Source organism: Lampris incognitus, chromosome 13, assembly GCF_029633865.1.
Source record: "Lampris incognitus isolate fLamInc1 chromosome 13, fLamInc1.hap2, whole genome shotgun sequence".
NCBI lineage: Eukaryota > Metazoa > Chordata > Actinopteri > Lampriformes > Lampridae > Lampris > Lampris incognitus.
In genome coordinates, this window is record NC_079223.1 from 25,245,286 (window position 1) to 25,261,942 (window position 16,657).

General features: G+C 43.8%; 1 protein-coding gene across 1 annotated transcript in view; it reads left to right on the forward strand.

Annotated features, from left to right (window-relative positions):
• Positions 1–243: 243 nt before the first annotated feature.
• Positions 244–16,657, forward strand: part of LOC130122484 (VPS10 domain-containing receptor SorCS1-like) — a 50,285-nt gene continuing 33,871 nt past the window's right edge. Inside the window, exon 1 of the mRNA XM_056291417.1 lies at positions 244–972. Coding sequence (XP_056147392.1) covers positions 244–972 — 729 coding nt within the window. The remainder of the gene's footprint in view (positions 973–16,657) is intronic.

A 16,657-nucleotide genomic window follows, 5' to 3' on the forward strand; every position in this document is an offset into this window, starting at 1 on the left:
GATCCCGTTCCCCGTCGGGGTCGAGAGGAAGATGGGGGGGGGGGGGTTGTTCCTTTCTCCTATCGTGCAGGATATCCAGCCTCCAGCCCCTCCTCTGATGCATCGTTTGCATCAGTACTTGGGAACACTTGTCTGCGCGCCACAGCTCATTCATAGAGCCGACTTTACGAGGCGGTGACGTCCGAATCCCGAGGAGTTAAAATGATATGTTTACGGCACATCTGAAATCGGAAACAACGTAGAATGGAGGCAAGCCTCGGCGGCTGCTGCCCTCACAGCCTGGTTGCAAAGTGGATTTTGCTCTTCGCCACAACTTCCATCCTGGCCATAACAAAGGCGGAGGTGAGGTGCATCCCAACATGCCGGCTGCCTTTTATCAAATCTCCTCCGCGCAACCTCACGCCCACGGACTGGGTCGACAACGGCGAGGTAGCAGCAGATGAATTTACGAGATTTACCGAGTCGCCAACTGGTCCCCCAGCCGGGACGGATCACAACATTGCGGGATTTCCTGTGGCTGCAGAAAGTTCGCTTCGTCTGCAGCAACTGCTGGGCGACAACTCCATCTGCGGCGGAGAGCACGCGTTTAACGGCGGGCGAAAACTTTCCCGTCCTGAAGTGTCCGGACCGAGCGTCTCGTCCACAGGGGTCCCTTCCCCACGCGTGGGTAACCTGACAGAGACAAGCAGCAGTTACAGGAGACGCCACATCTTCCTTCACAGAAAAAACAAGGCGCACGTTGACGCGTTAAAGGGGAACAAGACCGGCGCGTTAAAGAAGCGGTGCCGAAAGCGAAAGCGCAGCGCTCCGGTGGCGCAGAGTAAAGGGACTTGGTCAGGATTGCGGTGGGGCAGCGAGGACGTCTCGCCTTCAAGCCAACAGGAGGTTCATCTCACAAGTTCGACCTTCGCACTAACCGGAGATTCGGCTCATAACCAAGCAATGGTGCACTGGTCTGGCCAAAACAGCAGCGTAAGTACAACCCCACGCACCGTGCGCTCCGGCATTACGCACGGCGACCCCGCATAAGACGACACGCTTGTGAAAGTGTCTTTTTGACGCAGCCAGTTTTTGACAACCAGAATTCATGGGGCAGATCATTTTTCTTTGGTAACCTAACCGCTGAATGCTTTGCACAAGTTGAGAAAAAAGGAGATGGACACGATGGGGTTTTTTTTTTTTTTGCTGTGAAGACACTGACGGTCTGCACTGTATGAGGGAGTCGGTCTGAATGCGTGCCGTTCTCCCCAACCTGCCTTCTCCACTGCCCCTCTCTCTATCGCCCACACCCACAACATGCACGCACGCACGCACGCCCACACACTTTTATTTCTCATTCCTGACAAGCGCAGATACACCCACCACACACACACACACACTCACTCACCACACACACATACACACACACACAAACACACACACACACTTTTATTTCTCATCCCTGACAAGCGCACAGATACACCCCCCACACGCCTAAACATATTAGCAATAGATGCAAATACATCCATCTAGACAAACATGTTGATATACACTGTGCTGCGTATGCTCATAGGCCCATGACTAATCATGCATGCATGCTACAGTCAAATCCCTAAGCATGCACCTAGAAACCATGCTTTCATAAGTTTATCTGTTGCATTAGTTGATGTGGCAAGTGTTTTGCTTCGACACGCTAAAAGTAGAAAGAAAGACATTTTTTCCTCGATACGTTTTAAACTGGATATTTGTTGAATTTGCTTAGACACAACCCATGCAAGGTGATTCAAATGCTCAAAATCAGAACTTATTATTAACTGAAAATGTGTCATCATCAACAATCTGTGGGACTTTTTATTTATGAGCAGCTGCATGCAGCCCCAGTCACTACTCTGAGACATATTTTTGATTTTTTTTTTTTTGCTTTTCGCGTTTTGGTGCTACAGATAGAATTAAAAGGAGAAGAATGTACCACTGGGTTTAGGAATAATCTTACATTGAAAGTGAAACTATGCAATTAGCAGTGTACTTATTTAACATCAATCTATATCTAGGCAACTATCTCTACATCTATACATTATTTATAAGTCTATAAAACAGGTGCCAGATCCTAACAGGTTTTAACATGACAGGTGTAACAGAACCTAACACTTTAGCATCACAAAACCATCCTCTGTATGTGTTTGCTCTCAGCTCAGCCAATTAATGTTCTGAAATACCATTATTATAGCAAAGGAAAGCAGAGGCCATTCACTGCAGCCTTCATATATCACCACCTGCCGTTTACATGCTGGGTTGAAGTGTGATGTGTTGTTCAGTAAGAACCAGGTTTTGTGTCCAAGAATGCGTTAACAATTTTAGTAGTTACACATCCCCCGGGTAATCAGCCGGACACACTGTAGCCCTCACTTTTACACAGATGCAAGTGGCAGCCTTCAGACTATGTAAAAACACCATGAGGGATGATTTGTAAAATGTGCAGCTCAACCTTCTCCCGCTTTTCTATTCTGAACAACCAGCGGTGGTGAGCTCACTGTTAGCTTGCATCCTCTGTGACTTCAGCACATTGTGAGGATAGAGGTGATATCACACCTCGGTATTCTGCAGTGTAGAGGCTGCTAGCTTTTTGCAGGAACAGGTTTTTTTTGTAATGTTTCTTTTTTTGGGTGGTGCCCTGCATTCTTCAACCCAACGAGGTATATTTGCTGGATGCTGTTTGTAAGACCAGCCATCGTTCATTACAACCACTTGACCATGACTCCCATTCTGATTCTCTTGTCTTTGGGAATGGCTAATATTGGCTTTGAGACATTGTTGGAGGTCTTTGAGGTCACTAAGAAAAAGAGTTATCTAATTTTGTGCTGATGCAGGGCCGCCGGAGGCACCATCGCAAGCCGATTCCTCAGGTTTATGGGGAATGTCTTCCTGCCTGCATCCGTATTGTAATTTCATGGCTTGAAGGGAACCGAGATGGGCCTAGTGGCTCAGCTGGGGCTGTATTAGTATAGATTCACTGGTGCAGTTTGGTGTCCATTTTGGCCCAAAATTATGCCTGTGCCAACGCCAGACGCAGGTGCGATGAGCTGTTTTCGTGCAGTGATCTAGAGGAGGACACATGGGAACGTCTATCTAAATGTGTTACCCTATGCATTTCCATGCATCCATCCATTATCCAAACCGCTTATCCTGCTCTCAGGGTCACGGGGATGCTGGAGCCTATCCCAGCAGTCATTGGGCGGCAGGCGGGGAGACACCCTGGACAGGCCACCAGGTCATCACAGCCCCCCCCCCACACACACACACACACATTTCGTCTAATTGAAATAAATCACTAAACCAATAGCAACAAGTGCAACCATCTTAATATGTTAATCAGAAAAAATGTCTGTGGAAAAATCAGCCTATCTTGGCAAAGTGAATGTCTGTCTGGTCCAATAGGATGTATCCACAGTTAGAAATGTCTAGTGCCCGACATCTAGTTGGGCTCTAATGAAATTGGGTTATAGGGGGTTATAGGGGTGAAATTGACTCCTGTGCCCCGGAATGCCTGTGGTGATTCTGGAAGTTAATTTCAATATCAATCATATGAGCGATACTGGAGGAGATCTTTTTTTTTTTAACTGAACCACCGGATCAGGACAGAGTGAACTCCACTCCCATGTCAGGATCAAAACTATTGTGTCAATTTTCAATCTCTGTAGGGTTGTGCGTGGCGTGAGAATACCAAAATCATTTGAATTGACTGCTGAATATTGATTTTCTGGCATGCAATTTAGAATATATTTTGCTTTCTTACAATCTATAGGGATGGAGTACATGATCGGATGAGGGAAAGAATTTACCACCGCTGAATTTCATACATCCAAGATAACCAGGGAGGAATGCAGAACTGACTGTTCTAGTTGGCTTCCCTCTTCATGTATCGTGAAAAAGACAATAAGATGTGGCACAGCACATTTAAAGGCTATGGAGGAGTTGATTTGATCGGCCAAGCCGAAGCCCACCCTAACTCCATCTGGTTATAATATATTCATCCCAATCCAACCTCTTTGTCAACTACGCCATACTGCACCAAGGTTACGTTTCCGTCTCTGGTCACCAAATTACCAAAAACATATTGGACACGTCCAAGTGCACCAGCACGCTGCACTTTCAACTGCATCTGAACTTGCACCCAGTTAAACGAAAACAGTGCCCATTGTGTGAACGAAATCGTTTCTCTTTATATGTGTTTAATTTTTTCCTGTTATCTTTTTGTATGCAGGAAGGGGTGCAATGGCTTCAGTAAGGGGATAGAATTAAGTTTAATGCGCAACGCTAATTTCTTACTTCACACATGACCAACAGATTTCAGAAAGGGGCGCTGAAGGAGTGAAAAGTAGTTTCAAAGGACCCATCCTGTTCACAGTGGGTGCAACTCTTCGGCTGTGCTGAAAAACATGCCCACTTTATGTTTAATCTTGCCTGCATTGATCAGACCCCCCTTAGTTCACAGTCAAGGCTCCAGGCTCAGCAGGATAGGAAGGCTTTGCTGATGAACTAACTACCCAACACTGTCACTTTAACTAAAGAAGCAAATGATATCCAAAAGAGCGGGGAGCCAGTCGAGAGGACTTCTCAGATAAGCTGTAACTACATGGCTCTTTTTCAGTACATGAGCATGCCAAAATGTCAGACAGCATCTAGTCTTCTTGATGACTGCAATATGGTTTGTTTGCTGTCCATTGAAAATGCTGGATACTTGCTACCCAGAGATGAAAAATCCTGGCTGCTGAAGTAAGGTGGCCAGATTTTCAGTCCCAACCCAGGACGCAACGCAAGACTGGCAATGTGTTTATGTGTAAATCCTGTGCGTGCACACGCATGGCAATCAAATGCATAATGTGCATAATTATTTCAAAATCCAGTTAATTAGCAGTCACACATCAGTTTGTTTCCCTTCATTTGTATATAGCTTATCGCCATTTACGGTTTAGTATCAGAGCATTTTTAACGTTTTAATTGCATTAGCTATAGGCTGTGAATAATCCCAAATAACATCATTAAAAATGCATAGAAAAATCTACCTGCAGCGCTATGGTAAAGAAGAAATGGATGACAAAATGTTTAAAGTAAAACAATAATCAGAAGAAGGGCCTGCGTATCAGCCATGGTAGTCTTCAGTAACATTAAATGGGGATCCATCAGGCAAATACTTTGATATTTGTCTGACAAATGATGTTGTTGACGGGGCAGGCAGAGAAATTATGGTGGAGCATGCCGCTAGCCAACACAGACGATATTGTGTCGCTACATTCTGACTTTCACCCGCTCAACTTTTGCCTGATATCAGACAGAACTGTAGGCTCATTACACTCCATTTCCATCTTGTCTGACATGGCCTCCACTCTAACCGATTTCTGTGGGAGAGGGGGATTCGATTTTCCCCAACCAATCACTAGAGACCAACGTATCCGCCTGAATCTAACATCATTTTAAGTCGATACTGATGTGTAGCCATGCCAACATACTGGTTTTGCCGGGGGGGTTATGCGTGGAGCAAAGTAAAAACAATGACGTTCAACGATATTGAGAAGACATGGCGTCTAACGCTTGACAACAGCGTTAGTCTTGCCCATGGCGCTGATTGGCTAATCATTAGTTGGATAATCACTTTTTCAACTGAGAAACTGCTGTTTCACGCCAGGATGCCAGACGAAAAGAATCAGTCATCTTGGTGGAGTGGGCGGATTCATTGTTCTGGACCCAGGCACACAACCTCGGAGCATTTTACATCCACATGGAGCCAGCCCAAGGTAGTTTGGGGCCCTAGGTGAGTTATATTTTGGGCCACACACAGGGTTGGTCCAGAGGGGGAGTAACCAGAAAGATACTCCCAGGATTCAAAGCGATTTTGAATTTCTAGGCTAAAAAGTCATTTCCTGCTATGTGGAGCCTTAAAATGTGGCTACAAGAAGGTGTCTATTAAAGCTGGGTTAGGTCGGTTTTTATGGCATCATTGGGCAACAATTCCATTAATAACCTTTCAGCATGTTGTAAGTCAAGTGGTCTTGGAGGAAACTAGATCTCCACACCTCCTCTTGGCTCTGTATTCAGGCTTTAAAAAAGTCCAGCCCGGTACGGAAGATTTTAGCCAATCACGGGTCATTTCGAAGAGAGGGCATTCCTACTGGCTGTTCTATAAATGCAGATGCACATGTACACGATCAATTCACATCCACCCTGCCCAGCCGGTCACTTGTGGTTGTAGCCCTAACCCTAAAAAACCAACCACCGGACCAACTCGAAATGGATGCTTCACATGAACAATATTAGTGTAACTAAGAGACTCGGTGAAAAAAATATCAACTACGATACAAGTTTCATGAGTTTCGCTTTGACATTTCCCGGTTGTACTTGAGCGTAAGGGGCTGAAGAGCGATGCAGAGGTCATTTGGTGGGAGGGATTTAGCAGAGTGATAGGAGGCAACAGAGAGAGCGAGGCGGAAGGATTTGCATTGGAATGTTCAATGTTGCCTACTGCAGCTTTACTGCAGGTATCCCCACCCTTATAAACAATACAGGTTATACCTGCAGTCAGTTGAGACTGAAGAGGTCACCTAGATGAATGATGAAACGTTTCTCTCTCAATAAATGTGTCCAGATGAACAGATTCAACTTTCTGTGATTTTCTTATCTGGATTATTGAGCATGCATAAAGACCTTCAGTCAATAGTTTCTGGCACATCCATTAGCAGCGATAATTTGGGATTAACCACTAATTAGACTCTCAAATCTCTTTAGAGGGATAATTTCTGCCCACTCCTCCTTACAGAACTCAGCCAGTTGATTGATGTCTGAGGGGTATCTGTCATGAACTGCCCACTTCCAGTCCTGCCACAGCATCTCAATTGGATTTAGGTTGGGACTTTGACTTGGCCAATCCAAAACACAAATCTTTTTTCTTCTGAGCCATTCTTCAATAGATTTGATTGAAAGCTTTGGGTTGTCTTGTTGGAGGGCCAATTTTCGGCCCAGGTTTAGCTCATTGACTGATGGCCTGACATCCTGTTCAAGAATCTCCTGGTATACCTCAGAATCCATGGTGGAGTCGTTCAGGCCCAGAAGAGGAAAAGCAGCCCAAGATCTTGACATTCCCATCACCATGCTTGAGTTGGGATACGATTTTTTTTTTAATGCTTGGTAGAGTTGAGTTGTCACCAAACATAGCAGTTTTGATTGTGACTGGAAAGGTCAATTCTGGACTCATATGTCCAGAGAATGGACTTCCAAAATCCTTCAGGTTTATCCAGGTAGTCTCTGTTGAAGTTAAGATAGCAGAGGTTTCTTCCTAGCAACCCCCCCCCCTTGAATTCCATTTCAATCCAATGTTCTTGTTGTTGAAGCATGAATAGTTACCTCAGATGCAGCAAGGGAAGTCGGCAAATCTGTAGATGTTATGTTCGGTTGGCTTTTACCTGATTTATTATTCCCAGAAAGTTGAATCAGTTCATATGGACACGTTTAGTGGGAGAAACGTTTCGTCACTCATCTAAGTGACTTCATGTCTCAGCTGACTGCAGGTATCCCCACCCTTATAAACAATACAGTGGCATAATGCTCAAAACCTGCACAGTTGCATCACAACTGAAACCAGCAATTGGTTTCATATGTAAATTGCCGAGACCATTAATTAGAGTTAAAATGGCCATGTGTACTATTCACAGAGGATTAGAAAACAGTTGCAATGACAACATTGTAAGATGGCGACAGATGCATTCTTCATCTTCTGTAAGTAATACTCCTAGCCATTTTAACTCTAAATAATGGTCACAGCAATTCGTACAGGAAACCGATCGCTGTTTTCGGTTGTGATGCAACTGCCAGTTTTGGTCGTTGTATATAAGGGTGGTTTATTGTTTATAAAGGTGGGGATACCTGTAGTCAGCTGAGACTGACGAAGTCAGTTAGATGAGTGATGAAACATTTCTCCCACTAAAAGTTGTGTCCAGATGAACTGATTCAACTTTCTGGGATTTCCTTACCTCAATTATTGAGCTTGCATCAAGACTGATTTACTGTTGTTCTTGTGGCTCATGGGGATATTTTGGAAGGATGTCCACTTCTTGGCCGAGTTGCTCTCATGCTAAATGCTCTCCATTTGTAAGTTATTTGCCTCACAGTGGACTAACGAAGCTCTAATCTTTTTGAGATGATTTTATAGGCTTCCCCAGACTGATGTGCTCCCATTACCCTCTTCCTGATGTCCTCTGATCTCCTTTCCTCTCGGCATGGTGTGCTTTGCATTCACCTGAATGGGTAACACCAAACTGACCAAGTTTCTTATCTCCATTTATTAGATTCCTGTCCAAACTCTTCATGAAGATCTCTCCTTTGATTGGCTCATTTGGTACTACCCAATTATTTACCCACCTGATTCTACTTACTTACTTGATTTAACCAGTGTATCTTGAGGGGCACTTATTTTTGGACCTGCACAAATTCCTTTTTAATTTTGTTTTTCTACTACATGCACGATTACCTCTAAACCAACATACGGGACTAGTAACCTGGTATGTCAGCTCAATAAGACCGGTTCTGATTAAATGAAGATTTCAAGGTAAAAACTAAAAAAGAAAAGAAAAAAAAGATCTATAATTGCACAAGGGGTTCACATACTTTCAAACAGCACTGTATCAAAAATACATGTCTGTGTTGTTACTTGTCAGGCCAGTTTTCTGAGGAACAGTTTATAGTGATGTTTCCCCTTCTTCGCCATTTCGCTCTCTCAGAAAGTAAGTTACAATAGTCAGCCTGTCTTACTGAATCAACAAAGCTGAAGAGAGCCAGAGAGTTGCATGGACTCAGTATAGCAAAATATTCACAACAAATGTTGACACTGGCTGTACACAACATTTAGTCTCAAGGACTTTTTTTCGTGTAGTCAGTCAGTACCTCGTGTAGGAGATAATCAATGGAAATTAGCACGGCATGGCAACTTAGACTTTCATACAATCGATATTTATTTTGTCTTTTACTTTGGGAGAGGTTAACATTCTTTTCTAGAGTCTGCTGTGTGATGTGAACTAATGGTGAATGTCACGTTGAAAAGAAAACACACAGCCCTCAAAAATCAGACTTTTTGGGCAACCAGGTAAAGTAGCGGTTTACTCAACCAACACGGGGATCTCGGTTCGAATCCCCGTGTTACCTCCGGCTTGGTCGGGCGTTCCTACAGACTACCACATGCCTCCTCCGATACATGTGGAGTCGCCAGCCACTTTTATTCACCTGACAGTGAGGAGTTTCGCCAGGAGGACGTAGCACGTGGGAGGATCACGGTATTCCTCCCAGTTGCCCATTCCCCCTGAACAGGCACCCCGACCGACCAGAGGAGGTGCAAGTGCAGCGACCAGGACACATACCCACACCCGGCTTCCCACCCGCAGACATGGCCAATTGTGTCTGTAGGGACGCCCAACCAAGCCGAAGGTAACACGGGGATTCGAACAGGCGATCCCCATGTTGGTAGGCAACGGAATAGACCGCTACGCTACCCGGACGCCCCTATACAGTAGTGTTCTACAGACATACCATGACGAAGAGGTGTTGTAATCCTGTATGTGTTTATTGCAAAGCACTCGGGAAAATGGTCATGTGGGTAAAGGGTTTGCTTCCAGGTGGTTCTGGATGAGGTTTTGGTTTGTGTGTGGCTTGGAGGGGGGAAGGAGAAGGAGGGGGTTGCAATTTGTGTTGTGCAAAACCCCTACCTCTCTAAATGCTCATGCACAGCCCTGCACAACAGGATACACATGATTTTTGTCTAGCCATATTCGATTGTTAAATTGCTTGATAGTTAATGGATGAGTTGACCTGTAATCCATGAGAGAACCAGCAGCTCTGACTTCAAACATCCAAGCTGCACCTCAACTTCTGCTCTGTAAGAAACCATCGCCTTTGTTAATCAAGTGACATAAAAGTGATGTGGCAGACAAAAGCCTCTGTATATTACACTTTTAACAGAGACAGGAAGGAAGCATGCTCAAGTGCATCCATACAGGCGTTTTGATTTGGGCCTCAGTTGCAAAGGCTATCCCATTAAACAGGAATGTATCCTTGCTTTTGCGAAGGTGAACATGAGCATGATAGTTAATGCCTCCTGCTTCACTTTTTCCAATGCAGAAATTACCTCAATCAATCAGTTTTTTGGCAGTGTGATCATTTTCTTTAGACCATTTATTCTCACACTGACATCTAATTGTGCCAATTTTTTTTTTTTGCAAACATGTTCTCTTACCCCCCTTTTATGCATTACAATCCTCAGATTTGGTGTTTCAGAAAGCAAGCGCTAATTTGAATCTCGTTTAAATAGAAAATGGAAATAATACCCATGAATACGAAAGTGGCGAGGCAGTTCACTACTGTACCCTAAAGTAAAGTAGATAACGACACACGACACATTACATGACACATTCATTTCACAGCTATAGCTACTGACTGCTTTCTTGCCTCCGCTAATGTCTTCTGATGGTGTATGCTTGATGATTATACCACATCTGGAGAGCCGAAAACTCAGTCAAGATGAGAAGTAGGCCTAACACAAGAATTACCAAGCTGACAGGAGCTATAACATGTGACTAAAACCTTTATGACGTATACTGAATCAGTTATGGCATATCTACAGACTGTCTATAGCTGTGTAATGAATGTGTCGTGTAATATAGTTAACATAAATCATTACTGTAAAATGAATATATAATATATATAATTTATATATATAATATACATATAATAATAATAAAACTAATAATAATAGTATATATAATTGATGTAATTTATGTAATACTATATACAAATCAGGTACACCAAAACAAAAATTTGTCAAGTTGATTGTGCTTTCCTGGCTTACCTTCTCTATTTCTGTATTAAATCATATCGTTAATATTCTGGTCAGTTACTTCAGTTACTATTGCTTTTATGGAATCATCCATCTGTTTAATTGTGCTGGCTAAATGTGATGACAGTTTTATTGATGAGGTTACTTAATTCCAATAGCTGATAAGGCTGGATCGGGGTGTTGGTGTGGATGGGAATGAATTGTAATATGTATGCTGTCTTGCCTTCAATTTGTCTCTCTCAGGTGGTCTTCATCCCTCTCTAATAGAGTACTCCCCTCTGTCTTGGCAACCCTATGTCTTTTCCTCTGCATACCTTCATTTCACTCTGGTAATCTCTACAACCTGAGCCCCTTAAGTCTCCATTAAGCCCCTATTCATTTCTCAATAACGATCAGTCATCCCAGCACATTTTACCTCCAAGGCCTGAGATTTGCACAGGATTTGGGGCTTGGAAATCAATTTGCACATTCTTGTATTTCAAGTAATCCTACTTGGAGATGTTTTAAGGCCAGCTAGCTGTGACTCGTGTACCACATATTAACTAAAGTTAAATGTCTTACAGCTACGTAGACTCTGAGGGGAGGTTTGACACTTTATGTGGTGGAACTATGCAATGAGGGCCCTGATGATGGCCATTGATTTCAAAATGTTAGCAGCTTCAGTGAGGGTGATATGCTACATTGGCTCCAAAAACCCATCAACTCCAGAAACCCAACATTCTGGAAAATAAACAAAATAAATATTATATCATTGTATTGATGCATTAAATATTTACAGCCTGCCACGAAGCTTCACCTTACATTCTGAATGTCTGTCAGAACACATGAACGTTTTCCAGCTGGCATTACAGTGGATGCAAATTATATCCGACTTCAAAACTGGAACCTTCCCAAGGAAATGCATAAAGTTAATTGCCTACAGGAGAGGGAGGAAGTTATTTGTCCTACTTTCCAAACTGCTATGGTTTTTTTCCCCTACCCATTGTTTGTGACAATGTCCAGCACCCTTCGATTTTTGGAGGGTATGAAGGCCATTCTACAAGAAAATCTCTGCAACCTAATCTGGACACCTATTTATTGCCACGGTTTTCACAAACTACACAGATCATCCCTGAATCAACTCTTAACAATTAATCCTTTTTTCAGTTTTCGATTACATAAGCCCGGACACAGAAATTCCTCACTTTGACCAAAAGGCTCAAATAATTAACAAAATATAGTGGGGTGAAATTGCATTTTATGTGAATTTATTTTGGTCATCCTGTCACAGCTGGTGCAAGCAGCATAAAAGGAATTCAGGGGAAGGACCCAAATGCTGTTGACTGAGGCAGGCTGATACAGTTCAATGATTTGATACACAAAATGGTGGCACAAAGGCTTGCGGGGATGGTGAGACAGGCAAGAATCAAAACCGGAAAAGGAAGTCCAGGCAAACAAGTCAGACAAGGAGCAAAAAAGAATCAAAAGTCCAGTAAACAGGCAAGCTTCAAAACAGGCAGGTAACAGGGCTCAGATAACAGCGGCTAGAGAGCAAGACATGAAGCACACAGCAGCTTTACAATCTGACAAAGACCCCCGGCAGTGGAGCGGTGTGAGCAGTGAGGGGCTGATGAGGGAAGGAGTGACAGGTGAGGAGTGACAGGTGAGGAATGGGCGGAGCTGGCCAGGTAACTGCAGCACTGATGAGAAATGGGAACAGGTGTGTTTATTTTGTTGTTTGTTTGTTTATTTGTTTATTAACGTCAACATTTTTTTAAATGTATAATAAAAGAAAACAAAAGAGAAAAAAATCAAAACAAGCAAGCAATATCATCATCAAACATTTGTTTTAAATCTCGGCAGTTCGAAAAGGAGTTGGCAGAAGTTTAAAAAAAAAATTCTAGTCCTTCCCCCTTTTTCTATTTTAGTATTTCAACAGTGAACTGTGTGATTTAAATGAAAACTCAGTCATCTCCCACCAGTGACCATGACGTCTATATAGTAAACCACACAAACATCATTCATTCAACACAAGAACAAAGCAAGTGAAGAGCAACATCAAAACAACTCAAGAACAGCTCACACAAGATGTCCCAGCCCCATCCCATGTCTGTTCAACATATTATTTTTAAAGTCTTTTAAATTTGATTATTGATTCACATGTTTTCATTACATCACTGTAATTATTCCATATCTTGACACCTTTGGTTGACACAATGGTATTTTGCATTTGTCCTTACCGGGTTTTGTTTAAACGTACATATTCCTCTCAGGTCATAATTACTTTCCCTCAACTGGAACAACCCCTGGACACTGTTGGGTACTTTATGATTTAACACTTTGTACATGATTTGAGCAGTTTTAAAGTCCACCAGATCTTTGAATTTAGTGTTTAGTTTGATAAAGAGTTGGTTTGTTGGTTCTCTGCAGTTGGCTTTGTTTACTATCCTTATGGCTCTTTTTTGAATAATAAAGACTTCCTCCTTTCCCAGTGTGTTGCTGGGAAAGGAGGGAAAGTCCGAGGGCATCTGATGGACTGCTTGAGAATGTCAGGTATAGGAAGTATGGTGTGTGTGTGTGTGTGCGCTTGTCTGTGTGCGTGCGTGTGTGTGTGTGTGTGTGTGTGTGTGTGTGTGTGTGTGTGTGTGTGTGTTTGTGTGTGTGTGTGCCCTGTGATGGCCTGGCAGCCTGTCCAGGGTGTCTCCCCGCCTGCCGCCCAATGACTGCTGGAATAGGCTCCAGCATCCCCATGAACCTGAGAGCAGGATAAGCAGTTTGGATGATGGATGGATGGATGGATAGTTCATGACTCAGTCGGTGCATAAAATTTGGTAATGATTGATTCAAATGGGCATGGCTTATTACAACAAATCTAAATTTCAAGACATTTCACATTCCAAACGTCAAAAAATGAGAACAAAATCAACCGCACACCCTACAGAGCTAAAACAAAAGTTCAGCACATCCACTGATGTGTGACAAAAGTGTCTCACGACAAACTATGGTCTATTCAGAAGTCTGCCATTCTATATTTTCCAAAATATTTAAAATCAACATCTATATCTCCACCACTCTTCATTAAAATGCAACCAAAATTGACTCAGAGGTTGTTCAGATGCTCAATATCACATGTTTTAAATGGTGCTCAGATATGCCAAATGATGAGTCTGCAGAGATATTCAGTGTCTTACTGTAATTAGTGCTAAATTAATATTTTCTATTGTCGTAGCGGGGTTGAAGAGACAAATACAGCTGAACACAAGCAGTTGTTTCTCACTCTCATTCACTGTAAGATTTTCTATACACATTGTTTTCCATTATGCAATCATTTAAGGACAATAGATATAAACTGCAATTGAACTGAGTTTTATGCAGGAAAAACAACTTGTGTTTATGGGGTTTGTGTGTGTGTATGTGTGTGTGTGTGTGTGTGTGTGTGTGTGTGTGTGTGTGTGTGTGTGTGTGTGTGCGCATGCAAAATCAACCCCAGGCGTAAGAGCCAAGCTTCTGGCCAAGCAAAATGTACAAGGCCTCAGGAGAGGTTAACTAAAACACACCTTGTGGACCGTTACATGCACTTAACCTTGTGAACTGACTGAATATATCAAACAGTATAAATGCTTTTGGTTGGGTGGGCGGGACAGGTCACTGTCACACTGATGTCAGGGAATAACATGAGTGGGTCAAATGGGCAATCAAGCTATGCAGTATGAGGCAACTGAGGCTGTGTGTGTGTGTGTGTGTGTGTGTGTGTGTGTGTGTGCGCACGCGCGCGCGCGTCTTGTTTTGTGGAATTGATCTTGAAAATCTGGCCCACAACTCTTTCAAGATCCCTACATGGTGGTTTGTCACAGGCTGTGGGGCTGGAATGATTTGAAGGACATCACCAAACAGGTACCAGAGGATATTATCCTGAGATGGCCAGATGAATCGCTTTAGCCCAGCATGATGCATACGTTTCACTTGGACCCGTGTTTCATCTGTGAAAGGATGATGCCTGGATACAGCTCTTCATCATAGTATCTGAGCATGCACCACTGCCCAACCAGCTCTGGGCTTCCCTACTGGATTTCATTTTCTGGTTGTGGCTGTGGATTCCCTTCACTGGCTGGCTGTGGTGCAGCACTGGCCGAAACTGAAACACTGCAGTTAAGCCGCTTCTGTGTTGCGCACACCTGTAGCTGACACCACAACGTATCAGCTCTCCTGGAGCCAGAGTAATAACCTGGTGGATTCTCATCTGCTTTGGCTTGTTTTTTCCCTTGTGGTCTACACACTCTCTACACATGCAGCTCTTTGCTGGACGAGTTGCAGCACACCTTGTCTACCAAGCTTTCAAGATTGGCAGTCTCAATAAGGTTTAGCTGATTGAGCTTCACAGCCACAAAGTTCAAATTTTCTTGCAACTTACACATGCATGCGTTTTGTTCTGAGATCGTTGGATTAACGACCCCCAAAAAGTCGAAGATGGCAAAACAGAGAATATGAGATGTTTTCATCCTGTGAAGATTTTTTCAGTGCGTTCACCAGGAAACTTTTATGCATCTTGACTTTGTTCCTGGTGAGTGTTTGTTTGGTCCCTGTTGTGATTCTACTCACATCATCTCTTACATAAAACATCTTCACTCTTTTCTTGAATTCATCAGTGTTGGTCTTCTTCCTTTCAAAGTCAAGACTCTCCTTATGTTGTTAATGCTTACTCAAAAACTCTAGGGAATCCTCAGCAGACCTGTACCCTGTATTTCTGGACAATTCTCCCTGTTGTCACTTTTGCAATTAGTTGTCTTTCCCTTTCTTTAGTGACCTGCTGATATTTGTTGCTGATGTCTGTAATCAGTGATTGGTGATACAGCAACGTCCTCCTGATTCTGGGGTTCACGGGACAATTTGCTGTTAGCTCATTCACAGCACGGTGGCGCAGTGGTTAGCACTGTTGACTCACAGCAAGAAGGTCCTGGGTTTGAACCCCAGGGTTTTCCAAACTTGGGGTTCATCCAAGGTCGTCCTCTGCGTGGAGTTCGCATGTTCTCCCCGTGTCTGCGGTGGTTTTTCTCCGGGTGCTCCGGTTTCCCCCACCATCAAAAAGACAAGCATGTTAGGATTAATACTCCTGTCTGTGCCCCTGACCGAGGCATGGCAAGACAAACTGGAGTTGGTCCCCGGGCGCTGCACAGCAGCTGCCCACTGCTCCTAGCTACACAGCCAGGATGGGTTAAGTGCAGACCGTAATTTCCCCACAGGGATTAATAAAGTATATCAAAATCAAAAGTCAGCGTCCAGGTAGCGTAGCGGTCTATTCCATTGCCTACCAACATGGGGGTCGCCGGTTCGAATCCCTGTGATATCTTCGGCTTAGTCAGGCGTCCCTACAGACACAATTGGCCGTGTCTGCGGTTGGGAAGCCGGTTGTGGGTATGTGTCCTGGCCCCTGCACTAGCACCTCCTCTGGTTAGTTGGGGCGCCTGTTTGGGGCAGAGGGGGAACTGGGGGGGACGTAGCACGTGGGACGTGATCGTCCCACGTGCTACGTCCCCCTGGTGAAACTCCTCACCGTCAGGGGAAAAGAAGCGGCTGGCGACTCCACATGTATCGGAGGAGGCATGTGGTAGCCTGAAGCCTTCCCCGGATCAGCAGAGGGAGTGGAGCAGCAACCGGGACGGCTCGGAAGAGTGGGGTAATTGGCTGGATACAATTGGGGAGAAAAAAAAAGGGGGGGGATAAAAAAATTCCCCTTTGATCATGCTGAATTGGAGTGCTTCTTTAAACGTTGGCACCTGTTTATCCAGTCTTTCCTGAAGTTGTTCTATTTTCTCCTTCAACGTGTTT